The following is a 19,948-nucleotide window of genomic DNA, read 5'->3' as shown; positions in this document are numbered from 1 at the left end:
TTCTGATCCATGAAGAACTTACAGCGAGGATTCAGCTCAATGTTGGTATATTGAACACTTTTCACATCCATAACAATAACCGGACCCGCGCGTGTCCTCCTGACTGGAGGGAATAATAACACTGAACATGGACAGCCAGGGAAGGAAGGTGGTGGTCTGTGACAATGGCACTGGGGTAAAGTTTAATAATATCCTCTTTGAAGTTGAAACTTGTTGTGTTATAAGTTATAACCAGTGGTGGAAAGAGTACTCAAATATTTTACTTAAGTAAAAATATCAATACTGCAATGCAGAAATACTCAGTTACAAGTAAAAGTCCAGAATTCAAAATTTACTTGAGTAAAAGTACAAAAGTATTGGTATCAAAATGTACTTAAAGTTCCAAAAGTAGAAAGTACTCATTCATTATGCAGAATGTAAAAGTGAGAGATGTAGTGGAGTAGTAGTGGAGTAGCCTAGGAGTAGAAGTAAAAGTATTGAAAATTGGAAATACTCAAGTGAAGTAGAAGTGCCTCAAAATTGTACTTAACTTGTACTAATTAGTTACTTTCCACCACTGATAACTGACAGCTCTGGCAATACAGAATATACTAGCTATAGATTCTCTTGCATCCAGGTCATTTCTACAGTGGATATTATGTTCTCTTCTATGAATAACCATGTAAATCTAGGATACATTAGCTTGGTGTAGCCTATTAGGTGAAACATAATGCAAGCTTTGCATTCATGTGATAGCTTTCCTAATGGAAATAGAAAACTAGTTATATATTAAATGCATATTATCGTTTTTGGGTCAAGTGCTTTATTTAAGTAAAAGAAAACCATTTTCACTGGACCGTTTTGTCGTAACTACTTTGGAGAAGTTGCACACAGACAGGGCGTGTATAGTTGCATAGTGGATAGAAGTGATTCCACCACATCTGTCTGGACTTGTCATTCGTCCAACTCCTACCTGCACACTGCCATACATGGTTGTGATGCTTGGAAGTGATCCTCCATTGGCCGAGAAACAGGAAGAAAGAGATTCCAGGTGTCAGGGTCCACAAACCACTTGATTTATCCCATTATAGGCACTGTGTCATTCAAGTTACTGTAGTGTGTGTACAGCATACCATTCAAGCAGGCCAACTGTCTACTGTAATCCACAAACACAGCATAGACAAACATTTAGTGTGGCTACAGATGGACGGTAGATGCACTCTGGAATGCATTGCACACCCTCAGGCTATGGAATGTGTCTCATAGGCAAATAGACAAGTTGAGGCAATCCAAAGAATAGCCATGGATGTCAAACTGGTGCAGTACATTCATAATGTAAAATCACCTGTTATCAAACAAAGCTGCAGAAATGTTTCAGCAACCTTAGTTTTTTCACTATCATATTTCACACATTTTCTCTGCACATGAAATGCTCAAATATTACAATGATTGGAAAAAGAAAATCAGTCATTGGCTAATGCAAAGCAATAAAAGTGGAGATTACAATACAGTACAATTGCATGTAACCGTTTCATTTTGTGACTGCTGTGACAGCACAATATCAAGAAATATGAACTGAAATTATTTGAGAGAAGTGAAGAAAAGAAAAAAGCTTCCAACTTGAGCTTTCACTGTACCCCTCTCATATTTCCTCATCACACTTTTAAACATGAACATTGTATATTTCATCCACAGTTTGTCAAGTGTGGCTTTGCCGGCTCCAACTTCCCAGAGCACATCTTCCCCGCTATGGTGGGTCGACCCATCATACGATCCACCACCAAAGTGGGCAACATTGAGATAAAGGTGAGGCCACTGCAGAGGATTCAGACATCATAATGAAAGCATCATCATCACACACCGCTTGACCGCCTGTATCTGCAGTTTGACTGCAGAAACATCTTATTTCCATATTTGAACTTTTTGTATTTTTTCGTAAATTAACGCCCGACTTCACACACTACACCGTCACACAAGAGCATCAAAAGTAACAGATATACAAGCTCGAAACGCGGCGCAAAGAGACGCGTTCTGAGCTTGTAGTTCTGCTACTTTAGCTATTTTTGAATTTTAAACCGTTTTGAAACAGTTTTGGACATGAGGTTTCCACCCGTCAGAGACGTATACAGAATGCTCCTATTAAGGTCTACTTCTACACATCATTCTAACAAGATGGGGTCTAATGACGGTGTGGCTTCATGTGGATCTCAGACTTCATGTAGTTTCATAACCCTCTTATTATAGACGGCTTGGCTCTGACAGAGTTGCCTGTAAACCAGACAAATCTGCCAGAGCAGAGTATAGAGCATTAGTGTGCAAATACAGGTCAGACAAACAGACAGACAGACCCTCGTTTAGACGGCTAGCCCATTTCAGAGCCACTGCATAAAAACGCATTTTATTTGTAATGCATTTGTAATCAAAAAGCAAATCTGAAGTGTGTACAAATAAAACAACAACAATCAGCAATTATGTAAAACACTAGGTGAGTTGCTCTTGGATACTGCATAGGTACTTATTTCAGTCGTTACATGTACAAGAACACGTATCAAATACAAAAGCCACCACTAAATCCTGTTCCCCCAGTGACCTAGACCTGATCTGTCACCCCTCATAAGCTTGTATGAGTTAAAGTGTCTCAGAGAACAGAGCGTTGCGTTGACACCTGTTGGCCTCCTAAGACAGAGTTAAGTTTTGTTAATCAGATGACCTGACCAGTGATCCCAGATCAGTGCTCTCACAGACTGAGGTCACACTGGTCATCTTGACCTCTCACCCACGTAATCCACGCAGGAGCGAGCAGCAGAAGCCCTTTATGGGACAGACAATGGATCAGGTGGCAGGTACAGGGAGCTACTGGACAGCTACTAGGAATTATTGGAACCGGTAAAGAAATATTAAACATTAACTCCTTATCACGTGCCCTTTTCTGAGCATTCAGCGACAATAGCAGATCTAGAAGCTCACAATGCGTTGCGACGTGTTATGAGCTTGTAGATTTTTGGTGAAGAGATTTGGTGTAGCCGGGAAAAAAGTAAGGGACCAAGTATAGACCCTTGGGGGGTGCCCAGTATATAGGGTCGGTGTAAAGGTTGGCCGATGGCTCAAGGCTCCAAAAACTGTCCAAGAATGCATTTTGTTGTTTTTCTATTTACCAAAAATCTCCAAACACCAACCTCTCAGTGCAATAACATTTACAGTGCAGGCCTGTCCAAAAATAGGCATATCAAAATAAAACACAGGCAAAAGGCTAAAAGAACAGCAACCCAGGTAGCTACATACGTAATAGGCTGCTACACCCTTCCATGAAGGGCCCTAGCGGCTCTCTTCCCCTGGCTGTTCTGTAGTCTGCCAAAGCTAATTGACACTCTGCACCTGCAACCTCCATTTTAAAGCAGGTGGGTCATACCAAGAACACAGATAGTAATTTGTATTAATTAACTTAAACAAGCCAAACTATGTCCCATAAGTTATCTACAATTACATCAACGTTTTTCAAACCATTTCCATTTCATATAGAAGAGGTAAGGGCGCTCGCCCATTCTCTGACATCTCTGCCTTTACCAGATTCCCACCTGACTTCTGCCTACGTTACAGTAGTATTTACTCGGCAGTGTGACGCCATGCGTTGTTAGCCTGTAAATCAGTTATTGTCTGCAAGCGACATTGTGGTGCTATGGAGTAGTTATGAATGAAGCTTTGCTCTCCTCTAGGACCTGATGGTGGGGGATGAAGCCAGCGAGTGTCGTTCCTTCCTGGAGGTGTCCTACCCCATGGACAACGGCATGGTCCGCTCCTGGGAGGACATGATTCACCTCTGGGACTATACCTTTGGCCCCGAGCGCCTGGACCTCAACCCGCCAGAATGCAAGGTACGGTAAGACTGGCAGTGTAATAAATAAATTAATCAATAAATAGTAGATAAAGCAATTCACCAAATCGATTTGACAAAAACAAATCATTTGTAGAAAAAGTCATTTTTTTAATTTATATATTTATTTTGCAGTATGGTTTAGATTTAGAACTTCAAACCATGCTAAAACAAAATTCAGCACTGTCTACTTCATTTTAAACGTTATATTCCTGTTATTTCCTTCTTTCTTTCTCAAATCTACTTTCTTATGTGATTAATGACTTAATGTACAGTATAATCTACAGACCTGCAAAGGGTTCCATTTGGAACCCGATCAAGGAACCCTGAGGGTCTCTGGACCCCACTTTGAGAACCACTGCTATAGTCATGCTTTCCTCTTGCAGGTGTTGCTGACCGAGCCGCCCATGAACCCCATCAAAAACCGCGAGAAGATTACAGAGGTGATGTTTGAGACGTACCAGTTCCACGGCATCTATGTGGCCATTCAGGCTGTCCTCACTCTGTATGCTCAGGGTAAGCCCTCGACATCCACAAGTATGATGACACCATACTAAGGATCATGAAAGAACAGTACAATAAAAAGATTACAGCGCAATTAAAAAATAAAATAACAATTAAAGAACCGATACAATATATACATTCACACACATACCAAAGACAAAAACGATTATCCTAAATGACGAAAAAGTAATGCATTATTGCCAGACCCAAGGGGTCGGGCTTACATGAGGCTTTGTACCTGTTTCGTCCATACATGGGCATGGTCACTTTGTCCTCCGGCCCCAGCCAAAAAAAAGTCTGTCACTTTGTCCTCCGGCCCCAGCCATAAAAGTCTGTCCCCCTTTCGTCCATACATGGGCATAGACACAGGCTGACACGTCATGTGAAGTCTGGGTCTGGCAGAACCAGGTCTCCTGGTCTTGTTTTATACGCACCTCCAAGGCTGCCCATGGTGGACTATGCATGGCAGGGACGTCCTCTTCCCTGAGCCAGGCCTAAACCTGACCGCATACCAAAAGTACATACAAAATATATTTTTTAGCATGTATCAATATAACAATGAAACCTTTTGTTACTTTTGAATTTGAAACCTTGAAAAGTAACAGCTTTGGGCATACTGTATGAGGTTTCCACCCGACAGAGAGGATGTGATAAGGATTCTCTGGGAATGGATGGTGTGTACAGGCTTACTGACAGGCGTGGTGGTGGACTCTGGGGACGGAGTGACTCACATCTGTCCCGTCTATGAGGGCTTCTCTCTGCCCCACCTCACACGCAGGCTGGACATAGCAGGACGTGACATCACGCGCTACCTCATCAAGGTGAGACTTTATCAAATCGAAGGTGAATGAATGGTGAATGAATAAACTGCAGACAGAAAAAGACATGTTTATGTGATATGTCCTGCCCTTCCTCATCCTCATCTCTTCCGTATAATAGTTTTTTGTGTCCCATGAACCATTTGGCCTTTTTCTCTCTCGTACTGCTGTACTCAATCAATCAATCAATCAATCACAGGGTTCAGGAATACAGTGTAAGACCGGGGTTCCCAAATATTTCTATGCCAAGGACCCTCAAATAGCCATTGCCCCCCCCCCTTGTGAAAATGACAAAACAATTTAACTGGCACAATCATTTTCTGAAGTGAATATGAATTGAAATAAAAAGAGATATATATCCCTTTTAGGAATTATCTTTTCTTTTCTTTTTCTACTCCTTTCCAATTGCCCCCCTGGTGACCTCTTGCGGCGCCAACTTTGCAAACCCACTGGTCTAAGCACCATGGCTCTGATCCTTGCACTCATTACAATTAGTTGTGTGTAATTGATGATGATTGATGTGATGATCTACATTGCTTCACTTAAAGACCCAATAATGAAATATAAACTCTATAAAGGCCGGTATCAGCGTTAGGCATAATAAGACATGCATGGACTTCTGACTTTCTCAAACCCCCAGTTTAACCTCTCTCTCTCTTGTCCTTGCTTCCATCAGCTGCTGCTGCTGAGAGGTTACGCTTTCAACCATACGGCTGACTTTGAGACGGTGCGGATGCTGAAGGAGAAGCTCTGCTACGTGGGATACAACATCGAGCAGGAGCAGCGTCTGGCCAACGAGACCACCGTTCTGGTGGAGTCATATATGGTAGCTCAGTAGTTCTCAAACTATCCCCCCCCCCCCCCATTTGAAAATGTTTTGTGCCAGGGACCCCCAGAAGAGAAATTATTTAAAAAAAATGTGTTTTTTTTTTATCTCGCCCAACAGCGACAATATGTCTTTTATACCAATACTGCATCGTACATCCTCACAACCTTTTGTGTTGCAGCTCCCTGACGGTCGGCAGGTGATGGTGGGAGGTGAGAGGTTCGGCGCCCCCGAGGCGCTCTTCCAGCCCCACCTCATCAACGTGGAGGGAGCAGGGGTGGCCGAGCTGCTGTTCAACACCATCAACGCCGCAGACATTGACCTCAGGTCAGAGACACCTCGCTGTTGTACCACACTACACTACCGCCACATGTGCATACTAAACTGCACCTGTACAATAACATGATAGGAATATCAAGCATTCAGCCTAGGGTTCTCTGTACTAACCGTTGTTACAGGATTCTAGAATTGCACTGTGTTCTACTTAAGCAGTGGTTCTCAAAGTGCAGGGGTCCTTTAGGGGGTTCCAGAGAGGCCCAGCAAAATTAGTTAATATAAGTTCAAAACCCTATATACATTGGATATTTGCATAGTCTATCAATAAGCTCACGTGAATATTTTGGAAACATTTTAACAACACATATCTTGTATGGGGGTCCCTGGCACAAAATATTTTCAGATGGGGTTCAAATACATATTAATTTGGTGGTCCTTGATATGAAAATGTTTGAGAACCACTTTTCTAAACCAGGGGTTCCCCAAACCTTTCCATGCCAAGGACCACCAAAAAGCCATAGTCTACCTTTTCTTAGCATCCTGTGTTGTTTGTCCTGTGCAGGGCAGACTTCTATAAGCACATTGTGCTGTCAGGGGGCACCACCATGTACCCCGGCCTGCCCTCCCGACTGGAGAGAGAAATCAAACAGCTGTACCTGGAGAGGGTGCTGAACGGAGACACTCAGAAACTATCAGTAAGACATCTTTTTATTTAAAACACTCTAAACGACACAACCAAGCCAAGGGAAATGCGGATACACAGGAAGGTAGCTGTACTGCGAGTGTGTAGGCCTAACACAAACAATTACTAATTTCCTCAAACTTACACACACTCGTATTTTCCAGAAGAAAAGGTACAGAAGTGTCCTAATCCTTCATTTAAGTCTGACAGTGTAACAATTGCTTTTTGCTTTACTTTGCTTCATCTAGAAGCTAGATTTCCATCCGCAGTCCCCACATATAAAAACACTACAATACAAACATACTGTAACAAATACAGAAGAGAACATTACTCTACTCTCAGACTTAAATTCACTGTGTATGCAGCATTTAAGTAGAGTACTTAGCTTCATTCACCTCTATACACCCCAAAATAAAAGGTAGACAGTAATGTCCTGATCCTTAATTTAAGTTTGAGAGTGTAACCAATTGATTTCTACTCTCTCTCTCTCAGACTTCAATGAACTGTGTGGGCAGGCATTTAAGCCGTGTACTACAGTACTTTGCTTACATCTGCACCTCTGTTCTCTTGTCCTTGTGTAGAAGTTTAAGATCCGCATCGAGGATCCTCCGAGGCGTAAACACATGGTTTTCCTGGGCGGGGCGGTGCTGGCCAACATCATGAAGGACAAGGATTCCTTCTGGCTGAGCAGAGCAGATTACCTGGAGAAAGGCCTCTCTGTGCTGGACAAACTTGGGGGAGGAGTCAGATAAGAACCTTTTTTAAGGCAGTGCTTCTCAAAGTTTTTCATTTCAAAGTTCCCCCACCACTGTGTGCTGTGTGCATCAGGCCATATGGGCCCACATAACTCCCCATAAGAGAGTGTACAAATGGAACCAATTGGAGGGTCCATTTGGTTCCATTTGTACACTCTCTGAGTTACAGACCTGTAAAGGTCCATTCAGTTTCTAACTATCATTTAGCCGGGGACCACCTGGAACACCTCCTTGAGGACCCCTGGGGGTCCCCGGACCCCATTTTGAGAACCACTGTTTTAAGGTCCGATCAGAATCAGGGAATTACTTTCCAGACAAGGGAATTGGGAGTTTTGCGATTGTTGTAATCCAGTCCTGTGGCCGGTCAAACAGTACAGTATGTTATGCTAAGTGATGCTAAATGGTTATGGAAGTAATAAGGAATTATGTGTTATCTCTTATTATGCTGAGACGTATTGTTGACTGTATGAAAAAATCACACCCAATGTGAAGAGAGTGGTGCTTTTCATGAGTTCATTTCGTTAGTTACTTTTTACAGACTTTGATGACTTCGAAGTATTTTTAGTAATTTTAAGTACTTTGAAATGTTTTTATTGATTTTTACGTGTTTTTACTCATTTTAACATCTTTTAAGTGTTTTTACTCATTTAAAGTATTTTTACTCATTTAAAGTATTTTTTACTCAGTTTAGGAACTTTAAAGTATCTTTACTAATATTTAAGTATTTTTACTCATTTTAAGTATTTTTACTCATTAAGTATTTTTACTCGAAAGTGTGTGTTGTGTGTGAGTGTGTGTGTGTGCGTGTGTGTGTATAATTAGTGTAACTGGTTGCATCTTTGTGTTGCAATCAGCCGCAGCTGTTGAGGCTGTGCTCAAACATACAGAGAGGCTCATACGGACGGACGGACAGACACACAGACACACACACACCAGGACAAAGTCACTCCTTGGAGTGGCTAGCACCACTCAAAAACTAATCATAAAAGGTGTATGGATTGGATGTCCATTTCCATTATCCCGATTTTAGAGATTAGAAACTGCTTCTTTTTATAGTTGATCAAACACTGCTTACAATTGCTTTTTACCTGGACAATAATGTTTTTAATACAGTAGTTTATTTTTTTTCAAATGTTTTAAGAAAGTCTGATCACTGTTAGACATGCAATTAATTTAAATCCATATTAAATGCCATGTGTACAAAGTTACCGTTTGCTACGTCTGAATATTACCCATACAGTTGCAGATTACAAATGTCATTTGTTCTGACGTATGTCACAATTGAAATGGATCTTTGGCAATATACTGTAGCACATGCTACAATCACTTGGGCTTCTAAGTGAGCAACATGGATCAGTAGCAATTTTCAAAGTATAGCCTAGTAGTTATAATAGTTAGGAAGATAGTTTGCCATCCGATATGTGCATACTTGAAAATGGAGGTGGTTGCTCTCTGAAAGTGTGCCAGGCTCCCACTGAAGTTAAAGAGGCCAGGGCTGTCAATGAGATTTCAGTGGACATGCAACCTAATGCATCCCATGGTAACCTAATGAAGATCCTTTCACTGTCCACTGTCCTCTTTAATATGGCCTCTTAATTATTCAACGGGAGCATTTAATTGGGTGTTTGGGTGCCCGAATCACCCTTTAATCACTCCTTGCATGCGATTGGCCCTCCACTGCCAGCCAGGTGTGTTCAGAGAATGTCAACTGTGCCAAATGCCCGGGAATGATATGCCACCGGACATCTTCAAATGACATTCACACAGGGTTTTTGTAAGACTAAAACTTCAAGTGATCATATAATTTCATTATCTGAAATGAGAATACAACACTAAAGTAAAAAAAAGAAAAGAAAAGAGAAACTACATTAAAACTACAATGAACAATGCAAAACTAAAACTTCATTTTACTTCTCCCCCCTCGATTTGCACTGTAGTCAATATGGGACATTTAATAAACAATAAGACGTTTTGTAAATCATATCTGATATATCATCCTATACCCTTTCAGCTTCTGTAAAGACTTTCCTCATAATATCTGAAAAGCTAAAACTAAACTAGTAAATTCTTTAACTAAAATTAAAACTACTTATGCACTCTTAAAACTACTGTAAATCAAACACAAAACTGAAAGACAAAAGATGGTATAACAATAATAACTCACCACGACTTAAAGGTAGGGTAAGTGATATTTTTGGGGGTAAAACAAAAGTTTTTTTGTTAAAATGTTAAAGCACTATATTCTGATAATCATTGCCATAGAACGTTTGTTCATTAGCGTTTGTCTTCCCATCTCTCCAGCTCTTTCTATAAATTATCATTATTTATTATTAATAATATTCTCACATTCTCAAAATATTTCTATAAATTATGATAATTTTGTATGATAAACAGAAAATACATTTTCAGGTGGGTTGCAAGATTTCAGCCAATCAGGAGAGAGTACCCATTTATCAGCATTTTTATTTTGTTCCAGTTCCACTTTTGTATGATAATGTCTTTGTCATCACTTCCCATTTCACTTGTCTAAACTGTATCCTGTCTGAGTTCTCTAGCCTGATTGGATCAAATTGGTACACCTGAAAATGCATGTCTGTTTAATAAAGAGCTGGAAAGACATGGGGACTCACGTTACTGAACAAACACTCTACAGCTATCATATTATAGAGCTATTTAACACTTATTTTAACCAAAGAAAATCACTTACCCTACCTTTAATACTCTGCTTGACATTTTAGACTTTTTCCTCTATATTCACTGACTTCTTACACTTATATGTCACATCAGATCAAATCCAGCCATTCTACCCATTTCTCGGACAATATCCAACCATTTACAAAGTTGTACTGTAGTTTGGAATCTGAAAATGAAGTATGGGTCCCTGACTAATGTTGTATAGACCCCTGCTGGCCAATGTAAAAACAACAATGCTGTAGCAAGTACAAAATCTAATACGAGACTAAAAAGCATTCAAGCTTGTTTTCCATTAGAAATCATTCTGGGTTTGCGCTTCAGTGTATTTATTGGATTTGAGAGATACTTAAATGTACTACACATAAAGATTGTGACCTTTGTGTCCTTATAATAATGCACTCTCTGATGCATTTTATTGATTGGTGCACAAATAGCAAAGGGGTGGCCGTGGGTGATGCAACTGTAACGACTAGTGGCAACAGTATATTTGGATGTACAGTATTCATGCTCAACATACATTGCTAGAAGTACGAATCGTTGCCGTCAGGCAGAAACCTCGTATCACCACATTTCACCCTTTTATGTTTTTTTTCCCGTAAATTAATGCCCTACTTCATCAATCATTGCGAGCTTGTAGATCAGCTATTTTCGGCTAGTTTTAAAATAATAATAAAAAAGGAACGTTTTCTGTACATACAAGGTCTCCACCCGACAGCAACGAGTACAGGTCCAGGAGTAGTCAGGAATCAAAAACACTGTAGGTTTAATAGAAATTCAAACAGACATCATCTTCTGTCTACGGAAAAAAAAGTCTTAAACAAAAGAAAAATGCTCAAATTCTTAACTAAAGCACCTCAAAAAGACACCACACCATGACATGAATCTAAAGTGGATTTGTGAAATCTAACTCTCAAATCTTAATTCAAATTAAGCCTATCGCATAGTGGTTTTCAACAAATAGAATAGTGTGCTACAATGTTACTCTCAGTGGTCAACAACTATCACTCATTTAGTTCAAGCAAAAAGTATCTGTTCACAATATAAATATAATAGCAATACCCTATAAACAAAGAGGTGGATGCTTTCTTTGTACAACTCTAAAAAAAAAACAGAAATTACATTTTAACACTTGACACCTCAAAGCAAACTTATTTTTTAAATAAATATACTGTATATAGTAGTCAGGGAGTCAAATACATACTTAATACTTTAAACTTGGCATACACTGGCAAGGTGGAAAGGGACTTATTGAGGTTGAACCTTTAATAAAGGTGAGGCTTGTCTAGTGCATTCAGAACAGAACAATGGCATGAAAGAGGCAATGTCAGTCTTGGTCTTCCAGCTTACAAAATAATTCATAAGAAGATCCTGATGTGCCCCACTACTTTACTCTTTCATACCTTGGCAAAGTTTTAGGCCTAACTTATGCTGTCGCAGGTCAGCAGTGCGCACCGAAAATAGCTGATCTACAAGCTCACAACGCTTCGCATTCGCAAAGCGTTGTAAATAGAGATGTACCGATACCATATCGGTTGATACCGAGTACCGATGTAAATAGTAATGTAAATAGTACAGCAAGAGTATAAAACAGTCGTGCAACATCAACTGAAGCATTCAAAAAATTACGGTAAATGACATAGCATCGTGTGATACATTATTACGTGGTATCGGATCGGCATAGACTGGCATACTCGCCGATACAGCATTTTAGGCGGTATCGGCAGCTTTTTCGACACTAGTATCGGAACAACTCTAGTTGTGAGCTTGTAGGTCGGCTATTTTCGGCGAGTGACGCATTTGTGTGACAAAGTATGAATCGGGCTTTAGGGTGTGGCACGAGGCTTGTTCATGAAGTGTTCTCCTCACTCAGTGGTTCTGTGCGCTCAGGTGGCACCGTGGCAGGAACAAGCTTTTCAGACATATACAGGAAGGAGTAGTCACTAATGAGGACTTGTGAAATGTGCTGACATTTGTACTATAGTCTAAGTCTCACTCAGTTAAAACCACCCAACAATATTAGTGTCTCGCAACCAAGCTACTCTTTTTAGTGTCCACCTGGTTGCTCAGCCAATGCTAAACGCACACTTGGGAACCTTCTACCATCTAGTGGTGAAAAAAATGCACACCTTGGCACCGAAATTAAAGAAAGAAAAAGAGGACAACTAGGGAGTGCTGTGTGATTGAAATAAACCACCATTGGAGTTCAGAAGTTATTTACAGATGGATGATTACACACAGCGTATTTAACAAGCCCTTCATGCAGGGATGAAAGACCAGCTGCCATGAGTCGAGTACTTAAACTGCCACAATACTGTGTTTTTTTTGGTTTCTCCACACATCCCTCTATGACGAGCACAGTTGCATGCATGCATTTAACCAGAATTGTCTGAACATAAGGAGAAGGACAGGTAGTGTATCTTGTGCATGGGCATATTGCAGGGGTTCTCAACCTGTGGGTCGGGACCCCCAGGGGGGTCCCCAGATGACAGTGAAGTGACAATTTAAGGACTTTTAAGACCTTTTTAATACCTTAAGAAAATAAAAATGAAAAAAGACCATTACTGCATCAAAAGTAATAAACAAACTATACTATAAAAACTGGTCAAACATTGGCCAAATTGTCAAATATATAGAGGTTACATTTGTGAAAATAGACGATCTACAAGCTCACAATGCGCGAGGCGTTGTGAGCTTGTAGATCTGCTATTTTCACAATATTATCTGTGGAACCGAGTCAAACTAAATGCAATGCCTCAACTCAAATATGATTGTTGTGGGGTCCCCAGTTCAAATATGATTATTTTGTGGGGTCCCCAGTTCAAATATGATTATTTTGTGGGGTCCCCAGTTCAAATATGATTATTTTGGGGGGGTCGCAGCCTTAAAAGGTTGACAACCACTGGCATATTGGACGTTGCAGAGTTCAGACTTGTGACCTCCGAGACTCTCCTACTACTCTAAAGCCCAGTCTACACCAACGCAACCAGTTGCAAGAAAGTTGCAGCGGTCTGGACTAACCAGTTGCAGACCGGTGCCATTTGGGGATAATGGTTGCAAGTAGTTGCAACCAAATCTCTTTGCCGATAATAGCAGCTCTGCAAGCTCACAACAGCTTGTAGATATGAATGACCTATTTTTTGCTCAATGTTCGCCTATTATATTACATGCCCGGAATAGGGACGCTAGGGTTCATGTGGTTAAACCGCCTGTCTAGTGCAAGGTAAATACAGTAGCAAATACATCACACACTAGACTTACAAGTGAAGGCATGGACCTTAGCAGTGATGGAAAGTAACTATAAAGTAATATGTAACTTCAAGTAATATATTACTTTTTTCCAGTAACTAGTAAAGTAAGTAATTACTTTTGGCAGGGAGTAATAAGTAAAGTAACTATATTACTTTTTAAACAAGTAATATGTAATAAGTAATATATTACTATGTTTCAGTAACTTTTCCAACACTGGACCTTATCAGCCCTGTACTCAGTGCTACAATTGGAGTGGAGATAAGGGGATGCCCATGGCAATAAGTATATATTATATTAACTCTCTCAGTGGCACTGAGAGAGTTAATATATTATATTAATATAATATACATTATATTATTCCGTCATTTTGTTTGCCTCCAGGAATACTGATTAAATTGTTGATTCCCATATACAGTATCTGCATGTTATACCAGAAGATATTTCCACTATAGATCACAACGCTAATAATCCTGTGACATTTTATATATTTTTTACCTTTAGTGATTTGTCAGTAATGCCGCAAAGTCATATGTCTGTGTTTTACTCACGATATATTTGCATCAAAGACGAGTTAAGACTTATTTATACTTACTTGAAAATAGCAGATCTACAAGCAGGCATTGAGAGCTTGTAGATCTGCTATTTTCAGTGCGCAAAACCCGCACGGAACACAGTATATAAGTAGGGGTTGCACATCAGCAGTCCTATGGTAGTCTCTACCAGTCAGCCCTTCTCACTTACAGTTAGGATTTTGGCTGCCACTCATACTGACCTTACAGTGTGTAACAGTCAAATTAGCTTCACTTCCCACAGTTGCTATCAGTTCTGACAACCAATCAGAAAGTAGTGTATGAGATATTTTAAAATACCAAGGACTTTCTTCTTTCTTTCTTTTTTGTTTTAATTTAGAGTAGCCAAAAAAAATTTACCCCTTTGTCTCCCCAATTTAGTCGTTATGCCAATTAATTCCCCCCCCACACACATTTCTGCGTTGTCACTGCTGTCGTATCCTACTGACTCACCTGCCAGTGAGGAGCCCCCACCGTGAGGACGCAGAGCCTTCATCCTACTCCTCCCGCCCTACACTCCTCACTGACAGGTGCCGCCCCATAGGAGTACATGCAATGACCAATTATATCACCCTCCTCCCCGCCCGGCTTCCCTCCCCCGAACACGGGCCAATTGTGTTCGTGTAGACGCTCGACAAAGCCGGATCCATCACGGTGGATTCGAACCCACAACCTCCGTGGTGGTGGGCAGTGACTTTACCACTGCGCCACCCGAGCGCCTTACCAAGGACTTTCCTAGCGATAGCGACGGGTACAGGCAGAGTGTACAGTACCTAATTAGTGAGCAATAAATGACATGTACAGTATGTTCTCTTCCACTCAGCAGTGCCGAGTGGAGGACGGCTAATTGGTCTTCAAGCCTAAACGCTGACGCAGGCGGCTATTTGCTTTATAATTGACTACACTGGTGTTTATACACTTTCACTCTTCACTGCTACCACAAAATGTGCAGCCTGGCAAAGGCTGGGAGGTTTTCAAGGGGTGACTGACTGCGTAGTTCTTCTGTTCAGCAGCGGCGGGTGGAGGTCGGGTACTTGGTCTTCAGGCCCTCCTTGAAGCTGCGGAAGAGGACGCGGTTCCGCTTGTTCTCCTCGTCCTTCTGCGAGTGGAACTCTCCTTGCACCTTGAAGCCTCGGTGCACCACGTAGGCGGAGCTCAGCACGGAGAACCTGTATCCGGACACGTGGAGCTCGCACGCCTGGAGGAGAGAGAGGAGGAGGGCGGAGGAGGCGAGGGGAGCGGAGGAAGGGAAGAGGAGGAGGGGGTGGAGGTAGTAACAGGAGAAGAGGGAGAGAGAACAGAGAAATGTATTATTATTTTTAAATCAAAAGAGCCATAGGACTAGGAAAAGGGGAGGAGTGGAGAGGAGAATAGAGTGGAGAGAGAGAGTGAGACGTAAAACAGAGGAGACAGATGGGAGGTGGTGATATAGAGTAAATGAGAAGAAGAGAGGGGGAGGAGGGGGTGAGGAAAGAGGAGAAGAGAGCAGGTGAACGGATGGAGGAGAGGGGAACAACAGGGAGACTTAACAGAAGATGGGGACATTGGAGAACACAGAAACTAGTGTGTCACATCTAGCATCTAGCACAGCATGTAGATTATAACATTAACAGTCTTTGCAAGCATCCAGAGACTTGGGTTATGAATATGATTCATACAACCTTTTATGACACCTGTTTCCTTTAAAGCATTGGTTCTCAAGGTGGGGTCCGGGGACCCCCATGGGTCCTTGGGGGGATACCAGGGGGTCCCCAGCTAAATTAGTTCATAAAATAGCAGATATTCAAGCTCATAGCGTGGTGCCACGCTACGAGCTTGTAAATCTGCTAATGAATTTAAAAAATCTTGAAAATGGGTGCAAATCTTTCAAACTTTTTTCAACATTTTTAACACAAATCTTTGCTTCTGGGGGTCCCTAACACAACATATTTTCAGGTGGGGGTCCGCGGCCACATACATATCAATTTGGGGGTTTGCTTTAAAGTAGGGGAGTGCCACTTTATATATATTACCCACCTGGCTGATACGATTGAAGCCATACTGCTTGAAGTTCTCGTCGTACAGGGGAACGGTGCGCGGCCCAATGTAGAAGGGCTCCCAGGGGTCCACCCAGGTGAGCGTGTAAGCCACCTCCAGGGGCCCCGTCCCTCTGGCGTGGCTGTTGACCCACTGGGAGTAGTTGGTGGGGGCCTGGCATCGAGGGCACAGCTCTTCATAGAAGGGCCGCACCTCGCCGACCTGATACAGCTGAACGAGCTCGGACTTTGTGGCGGGCATCTTCTTCAGGTGGCGGATCTCGAAGGCCGGGAGGACGAAGACCTCGTTGCTGTCCGGCTCTTGCCTCATGATCATGGCCAGGAACTGCTGGTGCAGGTCGGCGCTGGGCACCATGTCCATGTCAATGACCAGGACGTAAGAGGTCTCCGTGGTGGCCCGGGCGACGTTGCGAAGGAGGTTGTTGGGGTACGAGATGTTCCCGCTGATGGCATAGTTCTTGTACTTATCCCTGTGGGTCTCAAGTCTGGAGAACACCGACGCACAGTCCTCGAGTCCCACAAAATGCTCTAGGTCCTGCTCGGGGAAACTGGCCATCTCCCCCGACAGACAGACCAAATGGAAGTCCACCAGGGCCTGCACCTGAGGGCAGAAGACACTGAGGGCGTACACCAGGGCGGTGGCATACTTGACGTCTTGCCCGTGGGCGAATATGGCCACAGAGAGCGGGTTCTGCCACCGTTCTAGGAGAGAATCCAGGTGATGCAGGTTGTTGATGGTCGTGTGCGTGGCCAGAGCCAGAACGTTCACGTTGGCGTCCGCCCCCGGATTGTGATTCGTCGTGTAGTCGCTTTTGATCAAGTTCTTGTACACGCGATACTGCCCGCTGTGGTCAAAGATGCCCCCCGTGGACAGCGAGTACCTCAGGCGCTCTTTTCGGGAGTTCTTCTCCGCGTGTGCCCCTGCATTCTTCTTGCCACCGAACAGCTCTGAGTAGTGGTACCTTTGATTGATTGAATACTTTATTAACAGTTTGCAACAAAAAAAAAAAAGTTCCATACAAAAGGATGCTAAAAGGATACACCCAAGAAAGCACTATATGGCTTGTTTCCATTGGGGTCCAGTGTATTCAATTCATCGAAACATTTAAAGACTAACAATAACATGCAAAAACACCACATAAACATATCATAATAAACATCATACAAACCGCTGCTGTTTGCCGTGGAACTTGGACAAGAAGGACAGGTAGATGAGCTGTAGGAGCGCTACTATGAGCAGAGCACTCAGCACCACTTTGAAGACGGAGCATTTCTTAGAGAGATGCATTCCACTAGGCGCAGATCCAGTCAGTGAAGCGACGGGGGGGTTCACTGTTCACTGTAGGACAGGAAACATAGGGTGACAGTAAACATAAGGGGTTCTGTATACTCAGGGGTGCAATGCTCACTGGACGGCCTTGCACGCCGTGCCGGGACCTATTTGACCAGGAGCATGCGCAGGCACACGCATAGATTTAAAACTACTTTAAATTCGCACCTCAACAAAGTTTTCAAAGGTTCCCACACCAAGGACTCACACCTAGCGAATTAACATAGGAATAAGCCTAGACGCAAATCAATTGTCCATTGTGTGACTTGCAGTGTAGGTGTTAAGCGACGTGCGCATCACGTCATTGAAATAGAGTGCAAGAACATACCAAATGAGCATTGCATGCCTGTGTATACTGTAGGACAGTATCCTACTGTAGGACAGTAAACATAGGGTGTTTACTGTAGTAGAACAGTAAACATAGGGTGTTTACTGTAGGAGAGTAAACATAGGGTGTTTAGTAGGACAGTAAACATAGGGTGTTTAGTAGGACAGTAAATATAGGGTGTTTACTGTAGGACAGTAAACATAGGGTGTTTACTGTAGGACAGTAAACATAGGGTGTTTAGTAGGACAGTAAACATAGGGTGTTTACTGTAGGACAGTAAACATAGGGTGTTGTCCTACTGTAGGACAGTAAACATAGGGTGTTGTCCTACTGTAGGACAGTAAACATAGGGTGTTGTCCTACTGTAGGACAGTAAACATAGGGTGTTGTCCTACTGTAGGACAGTAAACATAGGGTGTTTAGTAGGACAGTAAACATAGGGTGTTTACTATAGGACAGTAAACATAGGGTGTTTAGTAGGACAGTAAACATAGGGTGTTTACTGTAGGACAGTAAACATAGGGTGTTTACTGTAGGACAGTAATCTGTAGGACAGTAAACATAGGGTGTTTACTGTAGGACAGTAAACATAGGGTGTTTACTGTAGGACAGTAAACATAGGGTGTTTACTGTAGGACAGTAATCTGTAGGACAGTAAACATAGGGTGTTTAGTAGGACAGTAAACATAGGGTGTTTACTGTAGGACAGTAAACATAGGGTGTTTACTGTAGGACAGTAAACATAGGGTGTTTACTGTAGGACAGTAAACATAGGGTGTTTACTGTAGGACAGTAAACATAGGGTGTTGTCCTACTGTAGGACAGTAAACATAGGGTGTTTATTCGGACAGTAAACATAGTGTTTACTGTAGGACAGTAATCTGTAGGACAGTAAACATAGGGTGTTTAGTAGGACAGTAAACATAGGGTGTTTACTGTAGGACAGTAAACATAGGGTGTTTACTGTAGGACAGTAAACATAGGGTGTTGTCCTACTGTAGGACAGTAAACATAGGGTGTTTATTCGGACAGTAAACATAGGGTGTTTACTGTAGGACAGTAATCTGTAGGACAGTAAACATAGGGTGTTTAGTAGGACAGTAAACATAGGGTGTTTACTGTAGGACAGTAAACATAGGGTGTTTACTGTAGGACAGTAAACATAGGGTGTTTACTGTAGGACAGTAAACATAGGGTGTTGTCCTACTGTAGGACAGTAAACATAGGGTGTTTATTCGGACAGTAAACATAGTGTTTACTGTAGGACAATAAACAGGGTGTTGTCCTACAGTAGGACAGCTGCTGTAACGCTGGGGATTCGACACATGATGATGACTGACCCCATAACTTGGTTTTGTTGCAGAAACGCTGTCACGACGAGCTTTCGTACCGTCTGCCGACCATGAAGTAACAGTACGAGCCTCATTCATATGTGTTGAATGTTATTATAGATCATATACATCTTCTTCCATCAATGGGATGTCTGTCTCCTCCATCAAAACCAAAACACAAGCCCTCTGCGATTTATCAGCTGCGACGGCGGCGCACGTCGATGCGTCACGGTCAGTGTTGCCAGGTTTTGCAAGAGAAATAAGCAACCAGGTCTATGAAAACAAGCCCAAAAGAAGCGAATGTTAGGCCACATGAGAACTTTAAAGCTATTTACATGACATCAGCTATTTGAAAATAGCCGATCTACAAGCTCACAACGCGTAGCAATGTGACGCGTTGTGAGCTTGTAGATCTGCTATTTTCAAAAGAATCTTGAGAAAGGAATTGACCATTGAACATTTTAACAACACAGATCCCTGGCACAAAATATTTTCAGTTCACAGACAAATACATATAATTTGGTGGTTCTCGACATGAAAATGTTTGACAACCACTGGTTTAAACAACATTAGGAATTAGGGGGAGGACCCCAAAATAAGCAACTACTTTACTCTAAACTACACTTTAGAAACCGTATCGAGGTTTCCGGTTGATGACACGCATCACATCAAACCATGATGTGATGTAAAGGCAACTCCG

The 19,948-nt window shown here is 42.1% G+C and overlaps 2 protein-coding genes and 1 long non-coding RNA gene across 3 annotated transcripts; 1 reads left to right on the top strand and 2 right to left on the bottom strand.

Moving 5' to 3' along the window:
- The first annotated feature begins 6 nt into the window (after positions 1 to 6).
- LOC308101222 (actin-related protein 2) lies at positions 7 to 8,919 on the top strand. The gene is made up of 10 exons (XM_080450608.1): positions 7 to 175; positions 1,675 to 1,785; positions 3,693 to 3,851; positions 4,237 to 4,366; positions 5,039 to 5,175; positions 5,849 to 5,998; positions 6,180 to 6,325; positions 6,837 to 6,969; positions 7,538 to 8,197; positions 8,701 to 8,919. The coding sequence occupies exons 1-9, from the start codon at positions 128 to 130 to the stop codon at positions 7,706 to 7,708; spliced, it is 1,185 nt and encodes a 394-aa protein (XP_080306734.1). The 5' UTR covers positions 7 to 127; the 3' UTR covers positions 7,709 to 8,197; positions 8,701 to 8,919.
- Positions 8,920 to 11,151: 2,232 nt separating this feature from the next.
- Positions 11,152 to 14,725, bottom strand: LOC308101708. The gene is made up of 2 exons (XR_013934539.1): positions 13,874 to 14,725; positions 11,152 to 13,679 (listed from the first exon to the last, which is right to left on the bottom strand). It is a non-coding gene; the product is annotated as an uncharacterized lncRNA (long non-coding RNA).
- A 102-nt stretch (positions 14,726 to 14,827) lies between these two features.
- On the bottom strand, positions 14,828 to 19,450 carry b4gat1 (beta-1,4-glucuronyltransferase 1). The gene is made up of 4 exons (XM_080451491.1): positions 19,258 to 19,450; positions 17,429 to 17,598; positions 16,240 to 17,221; positions 14,828 to 15,421 (listed from the first exon to the last, which is right to left on the bottom strand). The coding sequence occupies exons 2-4, from the start codon at positions 17,545 to 17,547 to the stop codon at positions 15,230 to 15,232; spliced, it is 1,293 nt and encodes a 430-aa protein (XP_080307617.1). The 5' UTR covers positions 17,548 to 17,598; positions 19,258 to 19,450; the 3' UTR covers positions 14,828 to 15,229.
- Positions 19,451 to 19,948: the final 498 nt, after the last annotated feature.

The sequence above is a fragment of the Gymnoscopelus braueri genome (genome assembly GCF_963280865.1).
Source record: "Gymnoscopelus braueri genome assembly, chromosome: 15".
NCBI lineage: Eukaryota > Metazoa > Chordata > Actinopteri > Myctophiformes > Myctophidae > Gymnoscopelus > Gymnoscopelus braueri.
Note: the sequence above shows the minus strand (reverse complement) of the source record. Positions and strands in the feature narration are given on the sequence as shown.

Coding starts and splice junctions, on each gene's coding strand:
- b4gat1 (XM_080451491.1), bottom strand. CDS start 17,547: ATGCATCTCTCTAAGAAATGCTCCGTCTTCAAAGTGGTGCTGAGTGCT. Junction 17,222..17,428: donor TTCCACGGCAAACAGCAGCG/GTTTGTATGATG, acceptor AATCAATCAAAG/GTACCACTACTCAGAGCTGT. Junction 15,422..16,239: donor GCTTCAATCGTATCAGCCAG/GTGGGTAATATA, acceptor TCTCTCCTCCAG/GCGTGCGAGCTCCACGTGTC.
- LOC308101222 (XM_080450608.1), top strand. CDS start 128: ATGGACAGCCAGGGAAGGAAGGTGGTGGTCTGTGACAATGGCACTGGG. Junction 1,786..3,692: donor TGGGCAACATTGAGATAAAG/GTGAGGCCACTG, acceptor GCTCTCCTCTAG/GACCTGATGGTGGGGGATGA. Junction 4,367..5,038: donor CCTCACTCTGTATGCTCAGG/GTAAGCCCTCGA, acceptor TGGTGTGTACAG/GCTTACTGACAGGCGTGGTG.